This window comes from Vigna umbellata, chromosome 10, assembly GCF_029865625.1.
Source record: "Vigna umbellata cultivar VRB3 chromosome 10, Vumbellata_1.0, whole genome shotgun sequence".
NCBI classification, from domain to species: domain Eukaryota; kingdom Viridiplantae; phylum Streptophyta; class Magnoliopsida; order Fabales; family Fabaceae; genus Vigna; species Vigna umbellata.
The window spans coordinates 16388094-16406327 of record NC_142174.1 but is presented as its reverse complement, the minus strand read 5'-3'; the positions used below and the strand labels follow the sequence as shown (position 1 = coordinate 16406327).

Here is an 18234-nt window from a genome sequence, read left to right as displayed (position 1 = left end):
TAAATTACATTAGCTTACCCTTATTTCCTATTTTTGTCCATGTTCCTGTTCGGTCCTTCTCTTGCAATGATCACCTTTGGGTGTGCGTAGAGGTAGAGGAGTGCTCGGTGGAGCAAGCTTTGGAGGAAGAAGAAAGACCAGTCGTTTAGTAGTAATTTACTGTTTAATCTTGTTAATAGTGGTGTATAAACCGGTCGGTTAAGCACATAGTTTTGGAATAGTGTAGGACTTTTGTAAAGTTTTAAATTTTATGGTTATTTTGTAATAACTGTAAGGTTAACTTTATTTCCAGTAACTGTTTTACCATATTATTAAATGATGACACCTGTATATAGTTTTATGCTATATTTTTGGGATGTTACACCCAACGTTAGACGTTAAAAGGTTAGTGAATTCAATCACTTTATATTGGCGCGCGATACACTCTTCTCTTCTCAAACTTTTCTCAAATGAAGTTTGACGACCATCACATGTAATCTTTCTTTCATTTGATACAAATGCATGTTAATTAACTACTTTATGTATGATTTTCGTTTGTTTTGACCGATTATTTTCGTGCTCTTGTCCTTCATAGGCGCATTCTGCTTTCTCTGTCACTGGTGACGACACTTTATTTCGACGAACCTACCTTTTGAAGATTAGTTTTCATTTTCGTTTTGAAGAACTTATTTGTTGAACTTATTTGTTGTCTTTTTTGTTGAACTTGTTTGTTGTTGTTTGGTTGAACTTGTTTGTTGTTGGTTATTAGTTTTCATTTTCGTTTTGAAGAACTTATTTGTTGTCTTTTTTGTTGAACTTGTTTGTTGTTGTTTGGTTGAACTTGTTTGTTGTTGGTTATTGTTGTTTGTTGTTGACGATACACTACACGTTCATAGAATATCAAAAACTGAAATTTATTGTTTTTCTGCTTTTCAAGTCTCATAGAGTTATAAAAAAGGATCACAATTAATTAAAAAAACAAAAAAAAAATATTAACGTCGTATATTAACAAAATTCGACATTAAGTTAACATCGTATATTGACAAAATTCGACGTTAATTTAACGTCTCCTTAAATGACGTCGTTCACGAATTCATCGTTAAAAGCCCAAAATATTCGACGTTGTACGCGATTTTTGTACTAGTGATAAAAAATATAATATAGAATGAAGGATTTAATATTTTAAATATAAATTGTACTAGTGACAAAACATAGTTTATTTAAAATATTAACTCCTTCATTCTATATTATATTTTTTATTACTAGTATAAAAATCGCGTACAACATCGAATATTTTAGATTTTTAACGGCCAATTCGTGAACGACGTCATATCGTTAAATTAACGTCAAATTTTTTCAATATACCATCGAATTTTGTCAATATACAACGTTAATCAAATTTTTATTTGTTTTTTAATTAATTGTGATTCTCTTTTTACAACTCTATGAGACTTGAAGAGCAGAAAAACAATAAGTTTTTGGTATTTTATAAAGCAAGAACTATGAACGTGTAGTGTATCATCAACAACAAACAACAATAACCAGCAACAAAAAGATCAACCAAATAACAATAAATAAGTTCAACAAAAAAACAATAAACAAATTCATACAAAGATATACCTATACAATTTTTATTTGGGTTAAATATGTTTTTAGTCCCTAAACTATTGGTCGTTTCTGGTTTTCGTCCCTCTTTCAAAGTAAGGTACAATTTGGTTTTCGAAACAAATGAGGATTAAAACCAAAATTCCGAGGACTAAAACGATTTGAAAGAGGAACGAAAACCCGAAACGGCCAATAGTTTAGAGACTAAAAACATATTTAACCCTTTTTATTTTTATTTTACTCTTTATAATATAACTATTACCTGATTTGGAAACATATAATTGTTAATTATGTTTTAAAAATAATAAATATTATATATAAAACTGTCACATAATTTATTTATTTATTTAATATTTATAATTTTTATCACTAATATTAAGTTATTTTTTATTATATTTATTACTTTCTATTATATATTAAATTAATCAATTTATCTGAATATAAGTATTCAAAAAAATATAATTTTAATAAATTTTATTTTGAATATATATGATTATAAATAGGAAAGTGACAACTATTTTGGTTTTATTTAAGAAAATAAGTCGTCTCCTATGTTTTGGAATTGTGGACAGAGAATGAACTGGTTTGTTGGACTTTCCGTGGAGCGTCTTCCTTCATAGATAATAAATAAATACCACAGAGAAAGACTAGCTCTTGTGATGTTGGACTGTAGCCCCATCTTCTCCCATAAACTAGAGAGGATCTTTTTCCTCTCACATGGCGGCGGCTTCTTCAATTTGCCAAGCTCCCTTCACTCTTTTTCAGGGGTCAAATTGTCTTAAACGAAGAAATTTGAAAAACACTTCACTTCCTCGTTGTTTTTCTCCTTCAAGATCCTTACTTTGTAGTGGATTTCTTTCAAGGAGACCTCTTTTGAGGAGGAACTCGTTCTGGGTATCGAAAACTATGGATGAATCCGTGAGAACTTCTGCTTTCAGAGACGGAGAAGGGGATGAAAACATCCAAGTGTTTGAACAGGAAGCTTTCATCGATGGACCATCCCCGTTTCAGTCAAAGTTTTTGTCGCATGAGGTGGAATACAAGCTCAATAAACTGGTTCGTAATCCTCCCTTCACGTTTTTCAATAATGTTTGGCCACTAAAGTTCTGAATATTCACTCTTATGATTCCCACCCCAAGTGGAGGGAATGTTTACTCCTTTAAAGGAAATTTTCTATATATTTTCTTAAATGTATTAGGTTTCTTTTGACATGGTTTCTGAAATGCACGGTATTTGTAATAAGGAATGAATGTTAGCAGAACTGGAGTGTGGTTCCAAGAGAAAAAAGATACATTTGGTTGTTACATTGAAATATTTTATTTTTCTTTTTTCACACGACTGTATAATCTGTATCATGTTATTGAAGGTGAAAAAAGAATCGAAATCCATGTTATAAAAAATTTTGTTTGCTACTATTAGGTTCATATGAATATGCTATCCAATCTCGGAAACATATCATACCACCTCTTTTTACAACCCAAGGTTTTCGAATCCAGAAATTTCAATTGGAGAAAATGCTATCTGAGAACAATTAGTCAATCATGGTTTGAGAATTCTTGTTGATAGAATGCAAAGGAAAAGTTTTCATTGTGCTATTAAAGGGCGCGTTTAAAATAGTTTCTATGCTGCGATTCCAGAGGGCTATTCCTGCAGGCTCAGCGTGTCTATGCTATAACTACAGAAAGTTGAGTTTGGCCTCTGGATATGGAGAAATCCGTGAGTTCTCGTTGTCTTTGGCCCCCTTGGCCACGTCTTCAATTTCATTAAGTCAGTTCGGTAGCTGGGTCCAATACACTTGTGATGTGTAAACAATGACACTTCTGTACCACAGGCAGTAGCTAGGTGTGGATAAGTACGCATAGAATAGATTTGGTTAAGTGTGTTTGCCAGCATGCTGAAGTGAAACCAAAATATCATGATCAATAAATAAATAATGCAGAAGCTACTCAGTCTACTCTTAGTTATATGAGAAGGAAATAACAAATTGAATTGAGTTTTTCAGTAGTTCATTTTAGCTTATGGATGAAACTCATTTTATTTTATCTTGTAATTTTCTTATATGAAGAAGCTTATCTAAGTAGGATCAACTTGTTAAATATTCCCTAAATAAAGAAAGTGCTGATGGATTACTTTTGGGAAACACATCCTTAATACACGCTCTGTATTAGTTTCTACTGAAGTAGATTTGTTTTTACTTATCTTTTTTGCTATGTGGCTTGAATAAAAAATGGATGTAAGGGGGGAACAAGAAACAAGAAAGAATGCCAAAAGCTCAGAATCTAAGCATACCCAGCTTTAAGAGCATATCCTTCATAGTCATGGCTTATTGTTCAATTAATAGAACAGCTAATGTGAGGAAGCAGAAATAGTGGTACTTTAACAATGTTGTATTTTTCCAGAGGCCAGTAAAACTTTGATATGATTTAGGCATCAATTGTTATGCGTTCAAACACTTCGAAATGTGGGATTTAGACATCCCATTATACCCAAGTTCCTCTCACATTACCACTATGTGCATTCCCTTAACAAATAGCCTCTGTTAAGGCTTTCATGCAGCAACTGCACATCCATAAATGGAGCAAAATATCCTCTAGTCACTGACTTCATGTTATATTCCTGGTATTGAGAACATGTCCAGCCAAGTTGCCTGCAACCTATTAGTGTAACTGATATATTTGAATTATTCACTGATTCTCCCACAGTGTTCTTAGTTTTCTATATATGTTCTTCAGACAATGGGCGGGGTCTTATAAGACCTCGTTTTCCTTCTCACCGCAATTTTGGAACTCCTAATCACCATATTTGGCTATGGGGTTTTTGTCTCTATGATCAGTTCTTGTCTTAAGTGATATAGTTTAAAGTTATGTGTACAAATAAATTCTTTCAGTAGGATTTCATATAGTAAACCCTTTTAGTCGTACAAAACTAAGTTTAATATGGTTGGCTTGTTTTTATTGAAATTTAAATTTCAATAATCTGTTTGAATTCCCATCTTAAGGCTTGGTCATTGTAAAATTATGTCCACATTAATGTTTAACTATATTTTTATATGCTAATGCATTTAGTGCTGATATTACAGAGCAAGTGGATAGTAACTGCCCTCTTTGGTGGTTTCATTCTTTGGAGGCATGATGCAGAAGCCTTATGGTTTACCTCAGGGTCAATTTTGAATGCATTGCTTTCTGTTTTGCTCAAACGTATACTGAATCAGGAACGACCTTCAACCCTGAAATCTGACCCGGGAATGCCATCTTCACATGCACAATCCATATTCTTTGCTGTCTTCTTTGTTATTTTGTCAGGTAATATCTCGTAACAGTTCTTTGTTCAGAAAAAAATAATTTGCCAAGAGAGGTGGTTTACAAATCTTAACTTTGTGATAAATAATCTGATCCTTTCATAAATATTTTTATATATTCTTTCTGGTAGGTAGCAATATAAAGCGATTGCACATTCCATTTTTTAGTATAGGTTCCCTTTTCTGGAAGCTCAAAAGGTTATTGTGATAAAAAATTTGGTGGTTAAAGGAGCTAATCTATAGTTTTCGCGCTTGTAAATTTTATTTAAGTGTATCTCTGCCTTTTATCTTCAGTATTCTATGTTGTTAACATGGGAAGTGTCTGGTTTTCTGTTTTACAATTACCTCATGAAATGAAGAACTCCATTATTTTAGTTTCCTTTTCAGTGATGACAATACAAATTTCCATGGCAGTCATGTGAAAGACTCAAATACAAGCCAAAAAAATCTTTAATTAGAATTGTTTTGTCTGTTACGGCAAGGAAGTGCCGATGTTTTTAGATTTCTTTGTTTTTCTTAAAGACGTATAGAATTATATGGTTTCACTATGAACATTTGCTTGTTTCTCTTATTATATTGCAGGCGTAGAATGGCTTGGGCTAAATGTATTTACCATTGCCATGAGTGGATTGGTCCTGACATTTGGTTCTTTCTTTGTAAGTGTATAATATTTCCATTTAATCCGTTAGTTTGTTGCCTCGTATTTTATTCCTTGTGCTTTTGGTACCTTAAAATTCTGCTATTCCATATTATACATTTAAAATGGTTATCTCAATTACCATATCTACATTACCTCTTCATTAGGTCCATGAGCATCACTACAATAAAATCCCTAAATAATGACTAATTTTAGTGGCAGAATATAATTAGTCACTATAGTGACCAATTTAGATATCAATCTATAAACTAAAAATTGGTAACTAAAATAGTTTATAAATTGGTCTCCGTGAATTGGTCACTAACATTAATTACCAAGGTTTTGGCTATCAAAAGAATTGGTTTCTAAATTAGTTTATAATAGAGGCCAATCTAGAGACCAATTCCTTTGGTGCTAAAACTTTGGTAACTTATGTTAGTGACCAACTTAGAGAGACCAATTCACTATAGTGACCAAGAGACCAATTTATAAACTATTTTAATTATCAATAATTTTTAGTTTATAAATTGATATCTAAATTGGTCATTATAGTGACTAATTATTTTTTGTCATTAAAATTGGTCATTATTTAGAAATTTTATTGTAGTGATTATTACGAAGTATGGTATACTTTTCTAGGCTAGAACATTGTAACCTGGTTTGTACCATTCAATTTCACAATTTATTTGATGTTTATTGTTTTCAAAGTGATGTGTAAATTGTATTTGATGTAAATATAACCATACAAAATGAAGTTAGCAACTTTGAAGAATCTCTATTCCTTAAGAAAATAACAAAACTACTAAGACGAGTTTTCTATGAATTTTTTATCTCGCACAATGCTCTCTAAGAATTAAATCCTCTTGTTTTCATTTATATGCTTGTATTGTTAATATGAATATCAACATTTTGTCACACACTGTACATTACCCTAGCTTAGTGAAATCACAAAGGAATTGATAAGAAGTATTCTTTTTATGGTATAGTTGAAAGTTCCATTGCTCTAGCGTACTGAATCAGATTACATATAATTTCTGAATTTGATCATAGTATGAGTTGCTTATGCTTGTTCAATGTTTCCAGTCGTACCTGAGGGTGTCGCAACAGCTTCATACAGTGAACCAAGTGGTTGTTGGAGCTGTAATTGGGTCCATTTTCTCTATTTTATGGTACTGGCTGTGGAACGGTTTTATACTGGATGTTTTTGTGTCTTCTCTATGGGTTAGAATCGTTGTTGTTTTGGGGTCTGTGGGACTCTGCATAGGTTTTGTTTTATTTACTATTCGTTATTGGCTTCAAGATGACTAGAAGAACTTCAAGACGTGTAAAACATTTCAATGCGTTTTAATGTGTTAATGACACATTTCATTTTCTTTCTTTCAAGATTAAGGTTTTATGTTATGTTGCCTGGTTATGAAATGAAACATTTTGCGCCAATACTTTCTTGTAGTGATGCCTGGTTTTCTATCTCTTGCTTTCTTAGTTAGCTCTGTTGCTTTTCCTCGAAGCTTCTGGTTGGGCTTCAGCCCTATAATTTGTTAAGAAAATGAGAGCTCGAGAAAGACACCATCCATGGACTAAAGTATCAATTTTCTTGAGTTACTTTAGTATTATTTAAATAAATTTCATTTAAATCAAATACACAAGAAAAAAAATATTAAACATAAAATATGTCAAAGTAAACATAACTTGCATTTATAATATGCTTTTAATTCAAACTTTAGGTTATAATGACATGAATGGCATTCTTTTGGTCTCGTTTCAAAGTTAAAAGTAAAGTGAGGTTGGCAACCAAGAAGTAGACACCATGGAAGAATTCACGAGCTGCTTGTGCTGTGTATTGGAGTGAAGGTTAAACAAAGAAGGCACACGTGTAACCAGTGGCTATAACGATTCATCTAGAAGATATTCTGATGGGCCATCCTCCATGGCCGTGTATTGGTGAGAAACCCGTGTAACACAAAGGAACAAACTTGAACTGTGTGTAATAGGCTAGTAGTAAGTAGTAAGTAGTAAGTAGTAAGGTAGTAATTCCGTTTCAGTTGCCGACGTGGCTGCCTCCGTTTCCACCTCCAGAGCCAGAAAACCCTTTGCTGGATCTTCCCCTTCGCCATCGCCGCATGTTCGCAACCCTCGCGAAGATCTTCCGAATCAGATAGAGCTTCCGAGACTGGCGCGCAATGAGATCGGCCGTAGAGGAACTCTGGCCAAGCATGATCCCATACCCGTCTTGGAAAGATTCCATTCCCCCGGTCAGAAGCTGCCAGAACAACGCTCCCCCTGCTGCTCCTCCTCTCTTAGCCGAAGCGTATACTTTGTAATACACTGCATTGAACACTTCATCCCTCTCGTACGCCTCGTACCCGGAACCCCTAAACGATTTCCCAAACTCCGCTACCAGAATCGGTTTCCTTATAGCGTATTGCGCGTCCATGAAGTGAGCACTGAGCCAGTTGTTCAAGAACGAAAGCTGATACTGCACGTTGGAGCTCGATACCCTGTTTATGTTGCAATCAAATAAAAAATATGATTTTGATAATGTTATTAACTGAACTTTCTAGTTAGTTACTAACTAAACTAACCACTGGTCGGGGTAACAGTGGACCGTTGCAAAATCAATGGCTGGGATTCGGTTATTTGCAATGAAATCTGTGCCTATGTTGAAACCAGGATTCAATCTTTTTCTCTGTGGTGTTGATTGACCGTAAAACCCTTCTAGTCCTGCCTCCAATAAGTGATTTCTGTCTATCGATTTCACAAACCAAGCCATTTCCGTGATCCACGCCTATAATCAAACAAAAAAGTGTCGAGTTAACGAGTCAACTCATGATTGAGAATGAAACCAGGACCGTGATTGGCGTCTTTAATACACAAGACACCACTTTAGGTTAATTTGTCCTAATCACATCATCCTTCAAATTTTCATTCCCTTTTTTTTAATAAAGTACTATATTTTAGTGCTAGATTTAGTTTAAAAATGGAGCACTGATATCTTTGAGGGGGAAAGAGCTAGAAGGTAAAAAAGAAAAAAGAAAAGGGTGGAATGGAAGGGGAATAAAATATTTGACCTGAATAGTCCTTCCTGAAGGATCCGATGTACACCTGGGTTCATTCATAAGCTCCCACGCCATGATTGTTGGGTCATCTTTGTAATGGATTCCAGTAAATCTGTTGTATCTGTTAAGAACAGTCTGTGGAAGATAAACAAAATTCAGAGCTTGAAATTATGTTTCCCAATAACACTTTTACCTCAGAGGTATGAGCAGAATAAATGCCAAAGTGATTATTATAATGAGATTATTTTAGTTTATATTAGATGGTAACGGTGGAAGGAACACAGATTAGAAGAGAGAGAAAAAGTATGAGGACTTGTCTGGTTAAAGGATATTCAAGGTTTTAATCTGCAGATACCAAGCAAGACGAGAAATTGTACTAACCCTGACATGGTTCATGTAGTAACCCTTAACAACAGGGCTCCTGAAGAAATCATCATCTGAAGTGAGATACTGTCCGTGACTTCTAGCCCAGTTCACATACTGCTTCTTGCCTCCGAAGTTTTCATAGTTGTTCACCAAGCTCAGTATCAGCTTAATTCTGTACTTTCTGGCCTCAGATATAACGAAATCCAACCCCTTCATACCAGCAAACAGAGAGAAATTGAAACTAAAAGTATAACCACAACAAGAAATGACATGTTAAAAGGCAAAAAATGTGACAAGTCTTGGTCTCTTACCGTGAACATTTGCTCATTATAGAAGCCAGGGGAATATTGTAGAGGTCTATAACCACCGTCACTGAAGGCCCAAGTTCTAGCAACAGTAAGGCCGTGACTTGCTGCTTCTCGGAAGGCATTTGAAACCTTGAACCTCTGAGATGGGTCAGAAGCTGTGTACATTAACCAGTAGGCGTTGAAGCCATTTGCATAGTAAGGGTATCCATTCAGCATGAAGTGGATGCCTCTGGTTCTGACGAAACCATCCCTTGCTTCCACGGTGGCCAGAATGGCCAAAAGAAACACAAAGGCAAAATGCTTCATCTCTTTGTTCAGTCTCATGTATGGGTTCTCTTCTTGTTTATATGCTTGGTAGTAGTATAGAGATAAGGGAAAAAGCAAAAGTACGGTTCTTCGGCAGTTGCTAAGAATCTGAAAAGTGAAAACCGAGTTTGTCTTCTTAGATTACAAATTCAGTTTTGTTCAGAAGAAAAAACAAGAAAAATGCAATTATAATACATTATGTAATTTTTAAAACATAATTACTAGAATAATGTGATTTTAGCTGGGATATTTAAATAATCCGTATCCTAGATTGTTTTATTGCAGGTTAGGGTAAGGTTAATTAAATGTTCATTTAATAGATTCTCATTAAACGAAAATATATTTGTAGGTTTGAATGTGGATGCTATTAAATAAAACTTTAAAAAAGAAACCAATTTTGAAAATTAAAAAATAAAAGTTTCGTAAAAGCGGGGACATAGAAGTCCACAAAGGATTCTTATATAACTACCGACACCGGATTGGTATAATGTGAAAATCTGGCAACCCAACCACTGTACTTTTTAACGAGGCATTATGAAAGAGAACAGTGTTACCAACTTTTGCAATGGAAAATGACAAAACAATAAAGGGGAGGAACGATTTCACTTAAAACCCAGCAATGATATTTTCGTCAATTTTATTTAGTTGTTATCCAGTAAATAAAAAATAATTTATTCGATATGTTTTTTATGGATATGAAATTAGAGAAAAATATTTCTTTCGAATTGAACTATTTTTTTGTTTGAGTATGAGAATTATGTATAACCATATCATCTTCAATGGAGTGGAGGCAGTGTAATTAAAACAGAAGATTATGCGACTAACTGGTTGAGCTGCACCGACAGTAACCCTTCGTGTTGAACACATGCATAACAATGGTGCATTAGATGCCACAGTCACTGAAAAAAATGGTAACCTACTACAATTTTCACTGCATAACAATGAGAAATAAGAAGAACGAGTTAATTGACCATAATAACATCATTCGAGTGACTTAAAATCGAAACCTAAGATAACACTGAAATTGGACCCATGGTTGCAGCATCTTCTGTTATAGTAGCGTGAGTTTGATGGGTCCACCACTACTGTAATGATGCCATGTCTTCTTCTGTCCCGCCCCAACCATGGCAATAGACATAACCCAGTCGGTAGAAGTTCTTAATAATATCTAACATTCAGTTCCTCAACTAACTACATTTGTGTCTGGGGTTTGCTTTTAATAATAGAATAAAGAAACATATGTAAATAAACAAAACATACTAAACTGTTTTATAATATTTTTATATCTAATTAAACCTTTTTGTTGTTTAAATTTGTGGTATCCTGTGTGTTGGGACTGAAACTTCATTCTTAATTGATATGAAAATTTAATTGAAAAATGGAATATTAGATCTTAATTAAAAAAATTTGAATTTATTATCAACTTAGAACTTAATTATTTTTTTAATTTTTTGAGTAGAAACAAAAAATGAAAACAATACAATGTAAAAAATAGCATTACTCAATTTAGTATTAATTAAAAATAAAACAAAAAAATTTACTAAAAACTTAACTAAAAATATTTAAATTTATAATTCCTTAAAAGTTTAATTTGTACTTAATTATTGAAATATGTTTGTGTATGATATAATGTCTGATTTGATCGGTAAGCTAGGTAATAAGTCAGCACCAACAACAAACATGATATATTAACCGAATGATATATATTTATAGTTGTTCAGTATATTTCTTAAGTTAATAATTTAGCAGACGAAATGAACTGTAAGTGTTGGGTTATAATTGGGCCACCGCAAACATTAGTGTATTAGACCAACATCAATTTAAAACTCACAAAATATATGTATTATTGGACCAACATCAATTTAAGGTTCACCAAATACCTATAAATATAAGGGTAAACTATATAGAGGTAAAATTAGCTTAATTAAGTTTTGATACTTACTTGTTAATTAACTTCATTGAGTAAAATTTGACTTGAAAGTTGAAGTGTCTTTAGTAGATACCCACTCTCGGTTTGAACTTGAAGAAGTTGGAGCAAGTAATTCGAAAAAAAAGAAAATGTGATAACATAAAGGTGTGTTTCTCGGTCCTACTCATTTATATACAGAAATAATTTGTGTGAAGAGTTTGTTTAGAAAGATAAACTAAGAAGTTTTGTTACCAATAATATACAATTTACTTGTATATAAAACTATAATATCACATAATATAAAATATTAATATTTAATGTTTATAGGTTTTTTTTCTTATCGCTCAACTTATGTTTACTCAACTTTATTTTTTTACTTAATAAAACTTTCAAGTCATACTTCTTAATAATAATAACAATAATATATAACTAGAAGAAAATATATAATAAAAAAAGTATTAAAAGGGTATGTAGGTTTGTGATGAATAGGATGGGAAAAGAAGAGGAGTTTGGTGGGGATAAGTTGAGGCGTGGCGTGGGTCTGAATGCGTGAGAAAGAAAAGAGTGTTTTGTTTATGAAAGATATCTCCACGATTGGCGCAATAAATGAGCAAATCTAACACCTTACCACATCATCTCATGCTCGTGCATTTGTCTCGCTTTCCATTTCTCCCATTAGATTTTCACACGCACGTCACTTCACCGTACACTTGTCATACACTGCTGCAACTGGTTTTCGTTCGGGTTTAATGTTTCTTCAAACTGACAACACATTCAAATTTACAATTGTGATTTATAAAATTACAGAGGAAGATAGGCTGAAATTTCTAGAAGAGTTTCATTCACAAGATAAATTTTTGAATGGAGAGAATCCTTTCATCAAACTTATACCAAAGAAAGAATCCAAAGGGTTTAGCTTAGGGGATATAAACTTATCTCATTAGTACAATGCATGTATAAAGTGGTTGCAAAAGTTATAGCCAATAGGCTGAAGCATGTCTTACATGAAGTTATCAATTAGTGACATATAGTGCATTCTTGTGAGAAAGCACTTTATTAAAGAATGCTCTTATAACTAACGAGGTGATAGATGTAAGTTTGGTGGTATAAGTATGGAGGTGAGACCAGTGGATAGGTATGTAGATGTGCTGAAGTGTAAAATTCTTCAAGTATCTTTCATTTAATTAGGAATACTGATTGGGGCAAACCTAAAAGAATCTACCTAAAATGTGGTCAAGTAAAAGTATTGTAAAAGAAAAGTTCTTTATGAAAGCTTAATAATTTAAGTTTTGCTTTGAACCCTATCCTTATAGGGTTACCTTACCATTCATTAGGTAAAATAAGAGAAGATTTGTTGCTCAGATGGCTACGTTGGTTTAGTTGTCAAGAACATGGGAAAATTTAACAACATTTATTTTTTTAATAACAATAGCATATACAGTAGAAAAATTCTCCTCTGTCAGTCCAAATACTAGAGATCTCTACATCAGAACCTTTTTTATTAGGAACAACAGTGATTTATTGCAAAGCAAATACGTAGAGTAGGATTATTGCTATTAACAGTCATTTATCTGAATCGATAAGGGAATGCATCTGTGAGCTATGTCAACCTGTAGTGTCAACGAATTACCAAAATTTGTATTTTACTACCACAAACCAACATAGACAAGCTCAAATTCTACAAGGACATTCTTCACTGCTGGACCAGAGAATTATCATAACAGCATTGTGCCGGATGGATCACAAGGTTAAAGGTGGTCTCAAAATTTCCAAGTGAAACCGCTAACCTCACTGCCAGAAAATTGCTACTGATAACAAAAGAAGCTGAACATGTAATGGCATGTAAGACTTTTATTACTCTCCCTACCTACCATAATTCAACATTGCATTATGTTGTAAATTGCTTGACTGCATCATCATATTCAGGAGTCAGATCACGTTCAGTAGAGGATGATCCTATATCCATAGGGAGATAAGACCATGCTAATGCAGCCGTACTAAGAACAATCACAGTTGTGATGGAACCCCAAATCCATCTCTGCCTCTTGTTTCTTCTTTGTCTCTCACGCCGTGTCATCTCTAGATAAAACAGCCAAAAACTCTAATGAGATTAACAAATTAATCAAGATAAAAGAAACAAAATCATAAATTGGAGTGACCTGATAAAACCCATCTCACAAACTTGAACAGACATAAAAACAACCAGTCCACCATATCCCTAAAACACATAATTGTACCAATCTAATATAGATAAATTAAATACACAGCATAATGATAATTGTGCAATGAAGAAAAATAAATTAACAAATAAAAACACTAACACAATGGAGATAGTTAAATGAAGAATAAAGAATAATCGATATGTTTCCTTAATCAACACAATTATGGACTAATTTAATGACGAATCTCACCTACTACTTCCTGGTTCCTCTGAGACATCTCCCTATTCATGGTCTCATAACAATGGAGACGTTCCATAAGTCGAGCAATATCAAAGTTCTTTGCCTCTAGTTGAGCTTCCATCTCTGCCTCTACCTCTGCCCTGGCAATTCCTTTTCCAATGGTATTTGATATAATTCTAGCAATATAAACTTGTTGACATAGATCTTCCACCCCATCAGAAATTAGCTGCTCATCCTTCGCAACAGAAGTAAGCTCTGCAGGCAATATAATCCCTGCTTGATATAATCCTTGCCTGATACTTTCCCATTGGCTTCTCATGGTATTTAGAGATTCTTCTGCTTTCTTCCGCTTTTCAATCTCTATCAACATACTTAATCTCATTTCACGTAATTCAACTTCAATATCAACATCGTGTATAGAATTTTGACTCATGGTGGAAGAAAATTCTACAGAGAAAAGTGTCAAGTAAGTTAATAGACACATAAATATATCTTGCACACTACATATGACTATAGAATAATATTTTTCCTCTCCTGATTAGTAAATGAATCCACCCTAAGATTGTTAAAAGAAATAACTAGCAGTAAATCTAACCCAATTTACCTTCCCATGCATCATAATACTCCCCAATAGGACTGCTAAATTTCATAGAAAGGTCTGTTGCATTTTCTTCCCCATCTGTGTTGCTTGCAAAACTCATTGAATCTGATGGATCAAAAAAGTCTTCAACCTCTCTAGCTCTGTCCAAATTCAATGTCAGTGACTTGTCCTTGAGTAAATAATCGGTTAAGATACTACTTTCAGTTTCTCTGGTACAATTTGCAGGGTCACCACCATTGCTGCTATCCAGTTTGCCGTCATAGACACCATTCACCATATCCTCTTTAACAAGTTCAGTGTTTGTAAAAGTAACATGGAGGTCACCAGCTGAACTTGCAAAAACACCATCAAAGTTCTTGTCATTAACATTTTCATCATTATGAATATCCACATCAGAATCAGAGGAACTCTTGATGAGAAGACTTGGGCCACGACGTTTGTGGTTGATGATGTATGGTGAAGGAGGGAACGAGGAAGGAGTTTCCGGAAGGGGTGTCACCTCAGGAGTGGAATAAAGCGTAGGCTTCAATGGAGGACGAAGAGCCTTACTTTTATTGGCAAGTGCTTTAGTACTCCTCTCGAGCTTCTGTGAGTTCGGAATAGGAATGAAAGTTCGAGTAGATTTATCAACCGGATTTGAATCTCCCGGCTCTATCAACCTATCCAGTGCTATGGCAGTAAAACTTGACATTGCTGTACAATCCACAAAGCCATAAATTAACTTGGCACAACTATATAGTCTTTAATCTTTGACAAATTATTTGCAGTCGAAAGCAAAAAGCATACAAAATTTTTCTAAAAAAGCTTAGAAAAGAAAAAGAGATTAGAATTTCGTTTAAAAGGTAGGAGAGAGGCAAATCAAAGCGAATCTCACTGGATCGTGGCAGGTCAGTCTGCCACTTACAATACCTTGTTGCATATTTAAGTCGTCCGCTTGCTTGATGGGAATTGCGCTTATGCTTATGCTTATTCACCTTACAAAATTGATGGGAATTGCGCTTATGCTTATTCACCTTACAAGGTTCACCAACGCTCTGGGGCAAAACCCCTACTGGTAGGCAAACAAACTCAATAAAGTTTCACACCCAAACACAGATTTTAGCAATCTTTCCACAGCCCTAATGCAATAATTCAAGGACACAATTTCATTGTATGATTGAAGCTAAACACAACTAACAAAATTGAATTTTGATTTGTTCTTCTTGAGTCAAGGACCCAATAAGAGAAGCAAGGGAAGGATCATCCTTTCTCCCCCAATCCAAACCACACAAGTTGATAAATAGCATTAAAGCGGGTCAAAAATTCAAAACACATCTTTTTTTTTCAAATAATCTAATTTAATTTTTTTCATAAGCAGCAAAAATACAATATTATTGTCTTAAATAATAACAAAATTTCATGCGTTATTTCCTCCTCCCCTTGACATACAAAAAAACAAAACATATAACAGAAATGATATTTACATATTATTTTCTCCAGAAAACTCCGGAAACAACAATAAAACAGAAACCGCGTAGAGAGAAACCCAAACGAAATAACCGGAAACCTAAACTGGTCTCAGAAACACAATACAATGCAAACAACCATTCCAAAGTGAAGAAAACTTCAACAGAGAAAAAAAGTGCTAGGACCCGTGAGAAAGAGAAAATACCTAGAATAGGGAAAAAGTGAAAATGAAGGAGAAAGTTGAGCGAGAAAGAGAGTGAACAGTGTAACAGAGGAAGAAGCGGGAAGCATCAAATTTTGCAAACGTTTCTTAGTGTTATCGGTGGCGACTGTTGATTTGTTGTGTTGTTTCTGGCACGCCAGCGTGCTTCTTGCAATATATATATGTATATATTTAACACCCGACCAACCTAACCTATCTTCCAAGAAATCAAATCGTTATGTTTTGTGTCTGTTTTTCCTTCTATTTTATTGGTAAATCTGTTTTTGAGCAACCTTTGTATGACCAGTTTTAAAAATAGAATCTTGGAGAGAAAGATAAAGTTATGACCGTCTCATGAGTTTAATTCTAGTTTTTTCCTACTTTATCTGTATTCTTCGTACTTTTATAATCTTTTTTTCTTTTTGGGTTCCTTCATCTGTGGACCCTCATTGGCCCAGCCCATTAAATTTCATGGGATCAGAATAAAAGTTTCAACCAAACACTACTTTCAAAATTTGAAAATTTTGAACGTGACATACGTTCTTAGATATTTTTTTCAGCTTCAAGATTTGAAAATTTTGAACGTGACATACGTTCTTAGATATTTTTTTCAGCTTCAAGATTTGAAAATTTTTAAAATGAAACCTTACTTTTATTTTGAGTTTTTAAATTCAGTTTTATTTTTTTTAAATTGTTACAAATTAAAAAACGATTCTTACGTTTCACTTCAGCTTCTCAAATATAAATTATAAATAAAAAATAATTTATTCATTATGCTAAAAAATAATAAACATAAACATTTTAAATTTTGGTATAAATTAGACAGTAAAAAGATATAATCATAATAAACACACGTGACATGAATAATTTTTACGATAAGAATTAGCTATCATGTTAATATTTCAAAAAGGTATATTTAGTTTCTATTAAACAAAAATAACATATACTTAAAAAAATAGCAAAATATTGAAAAATATCATACATAATTTTCTTAATCACGTAAAAAATACAAGTGCGTTTAAAAATAACATAATAGCTCAATGGTGTATAAATATATAATGTTAAATTAAGCATTAGTTTTATAAATTATTTTTCTGAATATTAATGTTATAATACATGTGTTTGGAAATAAATTATTACAATTTTTCATATAGATTATAGTTATTTTTAAATAAATTTTTATTAAGTATTACTATAAATTTTGAAGTTATGATTATGTCTTAATATACATCAATCATATCAACTACAGTTATTTATACTAATATTAATCTTATCATATGGTTGATTTAATTTTTTTTGTTTATTTTTTTTATTGATGTCAACTTAATTTAATTTTCTAGTAGATATTAACAAATAGTACTAATTGTTAATATTAGTTGAAAGTGTTCTTAATTAATATTAGAAAAACCATCTAAACAAATCACTTATCTGAAAATAGCATTAATATCAATGATAAAAATGATTATAACATATATCATGATAATCAATCGAAAAAATGTAACTCTTAGTAAAATAACCTATTGACAAAGAATATGACTAATATTAAATGTCAAATGACAATTGTTACCATTAGTGTAAAATGAAGATATTATATTGGTTGCTGAAGAAATTATGTGATAATTTATGGTGAAAATTTTGTAAATATAAAAATCATATTACATTGTTAGTTTAACCAACGTAATATTTTCTGTAAAAATAAAAATAAAAAATTATATTAATATATTACTTTTGAATAGAGAAATATTATATTACATTGGTTGTTGAATAGAATCAACATTGTTTTGGTATTAGCCCATTAATAACTTAAAATTTGATTCAATTACTTATTAGTCTATTAACGTATTACTCTTAAGGGTGTTGTTCCCTACACCACCACTCCTTGCTCCCAGCACCTCTCCGTTCCTGATTTTTCCTTCAGTAAAATTTTATTTTTAGGGTTAATATTTATTACCTTCTACCCACTCCAACAATAACCCATTTCTGGTCCCCGGATGAATGCATCCGGCGCGACAATATCAAAAGTTATTCTTCGCAGACAAGCTCTTCTTCCTTTCTTTAACGTTTACTTCTTTCTCTCTTTCATTATTTTACCGTGTGTGTTGTGAGAGTCTGGCGGACT

The 18234-nt window shown here is 32.9% G+C and overlaps 3 protein-coding genes across 6 annotated transcripts; 1 reads left to right on the top strand and 2 right to left on the bottom strand.

Moving 5' to 3' along the window:
- Positions 1–2151: 2151 nt before the first annotated feature.
- On the top strand, positions 2152–6956 carry LOC148192050 (lipid phosphate phosphatase epsilon 2, chloroplastic-like). Its single transcript, XM_088100303.1, has 4 exons — positions 2152–2640; positions 4664–4886; positions 5465–5538; positions 6603–6956. The coding sequence occupies exons 1-4, from the start codon at positions 2302–2304 to the stop codon at positions 6825–6827; spliced, it is 861 nt and encodes a 286-aa protein (XP_087956429.1). The 5' UTR covers positions 2152–2301; the 3' UTR covers positions 6828–6956.
- Positions 6603–9689, bottom strand: LOC148192049 (mannan endo-1,4-beta-mannosidase 7-like). Its single transcript, XM_088100302.1, has 5 exons — positions 9253–9689; positions 8957–9151; positions 8588–8710; positions 8102–8304; positions 6603–8017 (listed from the first exon to the last, which is right to left on the bottom strand). The coding sequence occupies exons 1-5, from the start codon at positions 9571–9573 to the stop codon at positions 7558–7560; spliced, it is 1302 nt and encodes a 433-aa protein (XP_087956428.1). The 5' UTR covers positions 9574–9689; the 3' UTR covers positions 6603–7557.
- A 3164-nt stretch (positions 9690–12853) lies between these two features.
- Positions 12854–16479, bottom strand: LOC124833851 (uncharacterized). 4 transcript variants are annotated; one of them, XM_088100836.1, is made up of 5 exons: positions 16119–16479; positions 15377–15585; positions 14471–15160; positions 13876–14313; positions 12854–13543 (listed from the first exon to the last, which is right to left on the bottom strand). In XM_088100836.1, exons 2-5 carry the CDS (start codon positions 15384–15386, stop codon positions 13353–13355), a joined length of 1329 nt encoding a protein of 442 aa, XP_087956962.1. In that variant the 5' UTR covers positions 15387–15585; positions 16119–16479; the 3' UTR covers positions 12854–13352. The 4 variants fall into 4 exon arrangements, with proteins under 4 accessions (XP_087956962.1, XP_087956963.1, XP_087956961.1 ...); XM_088100837.1 differs by having other exon boundaries at positions 15377–15518; XM_088100835.1 differs by having other exon boundaries at positions 15377–16479.
- Between the last annotated feature and the right edge of the window lie 1755 nt (positions 16480–18234).

Coding starts and splice junctions, on each gene's coding strand:
- LOC148192050 (XM_088100303.1), top strand. CDS start 2,302: ATGGCGGCGGCTTCTTCAATTTGCCAAGCTCCCTTCACTCTTTTTCAG. Junction 2,641..4,663: donor AATACAAGCTCAATAAACTG/GTTCGTAATCCT, acceptor CTGATATTACAG/AGCAAGTGGATAGTAACTGC. Junction 4,887..5,464: donor CTTCTTTGTTATTTTGTCAG/GTAATATCTCGT, acceptor ATTATATTGCAG/GCGTAGAATGGCTTGGGCTA.
- LOC148192049 (XM_088100302.1), bottom strand. CDS start 9,573: ATGAGACTGAACAAAGAGATGAAGCATTTTGCCTTTGTGTTTCTTTTG. Junction 8,711..8,956: donor ACTACATGAACCATGTCAGG/GTTAGTACAATT, acceptor TATCTTCCACAG/ACTGTTCTTAACAGATACAA. Junction 8,018..8,101: donor CACTGTTACCCCGACCAGTG/GTTAGTTTAGTT, acceptor CAACATAAACAG/GGTATCGAGCTCCAACGTGC.
- LOC124833851 (XM_088100835.1), bottom strand. Junction 14,314..14,470: donor GTATTATGATGCATGGGAAG/GTAAATTGGGTT, acceptor TTTTCTCTGTAG/AATTTTCTTCCACCATGAGT. Junction 13,544..13,875: donor GAGGAACCAGGAAGTAGTAG/GTGAGATTCGTC, acceptor TGTTTTATCTAG/AGATGACACGGCGTGAGAGA.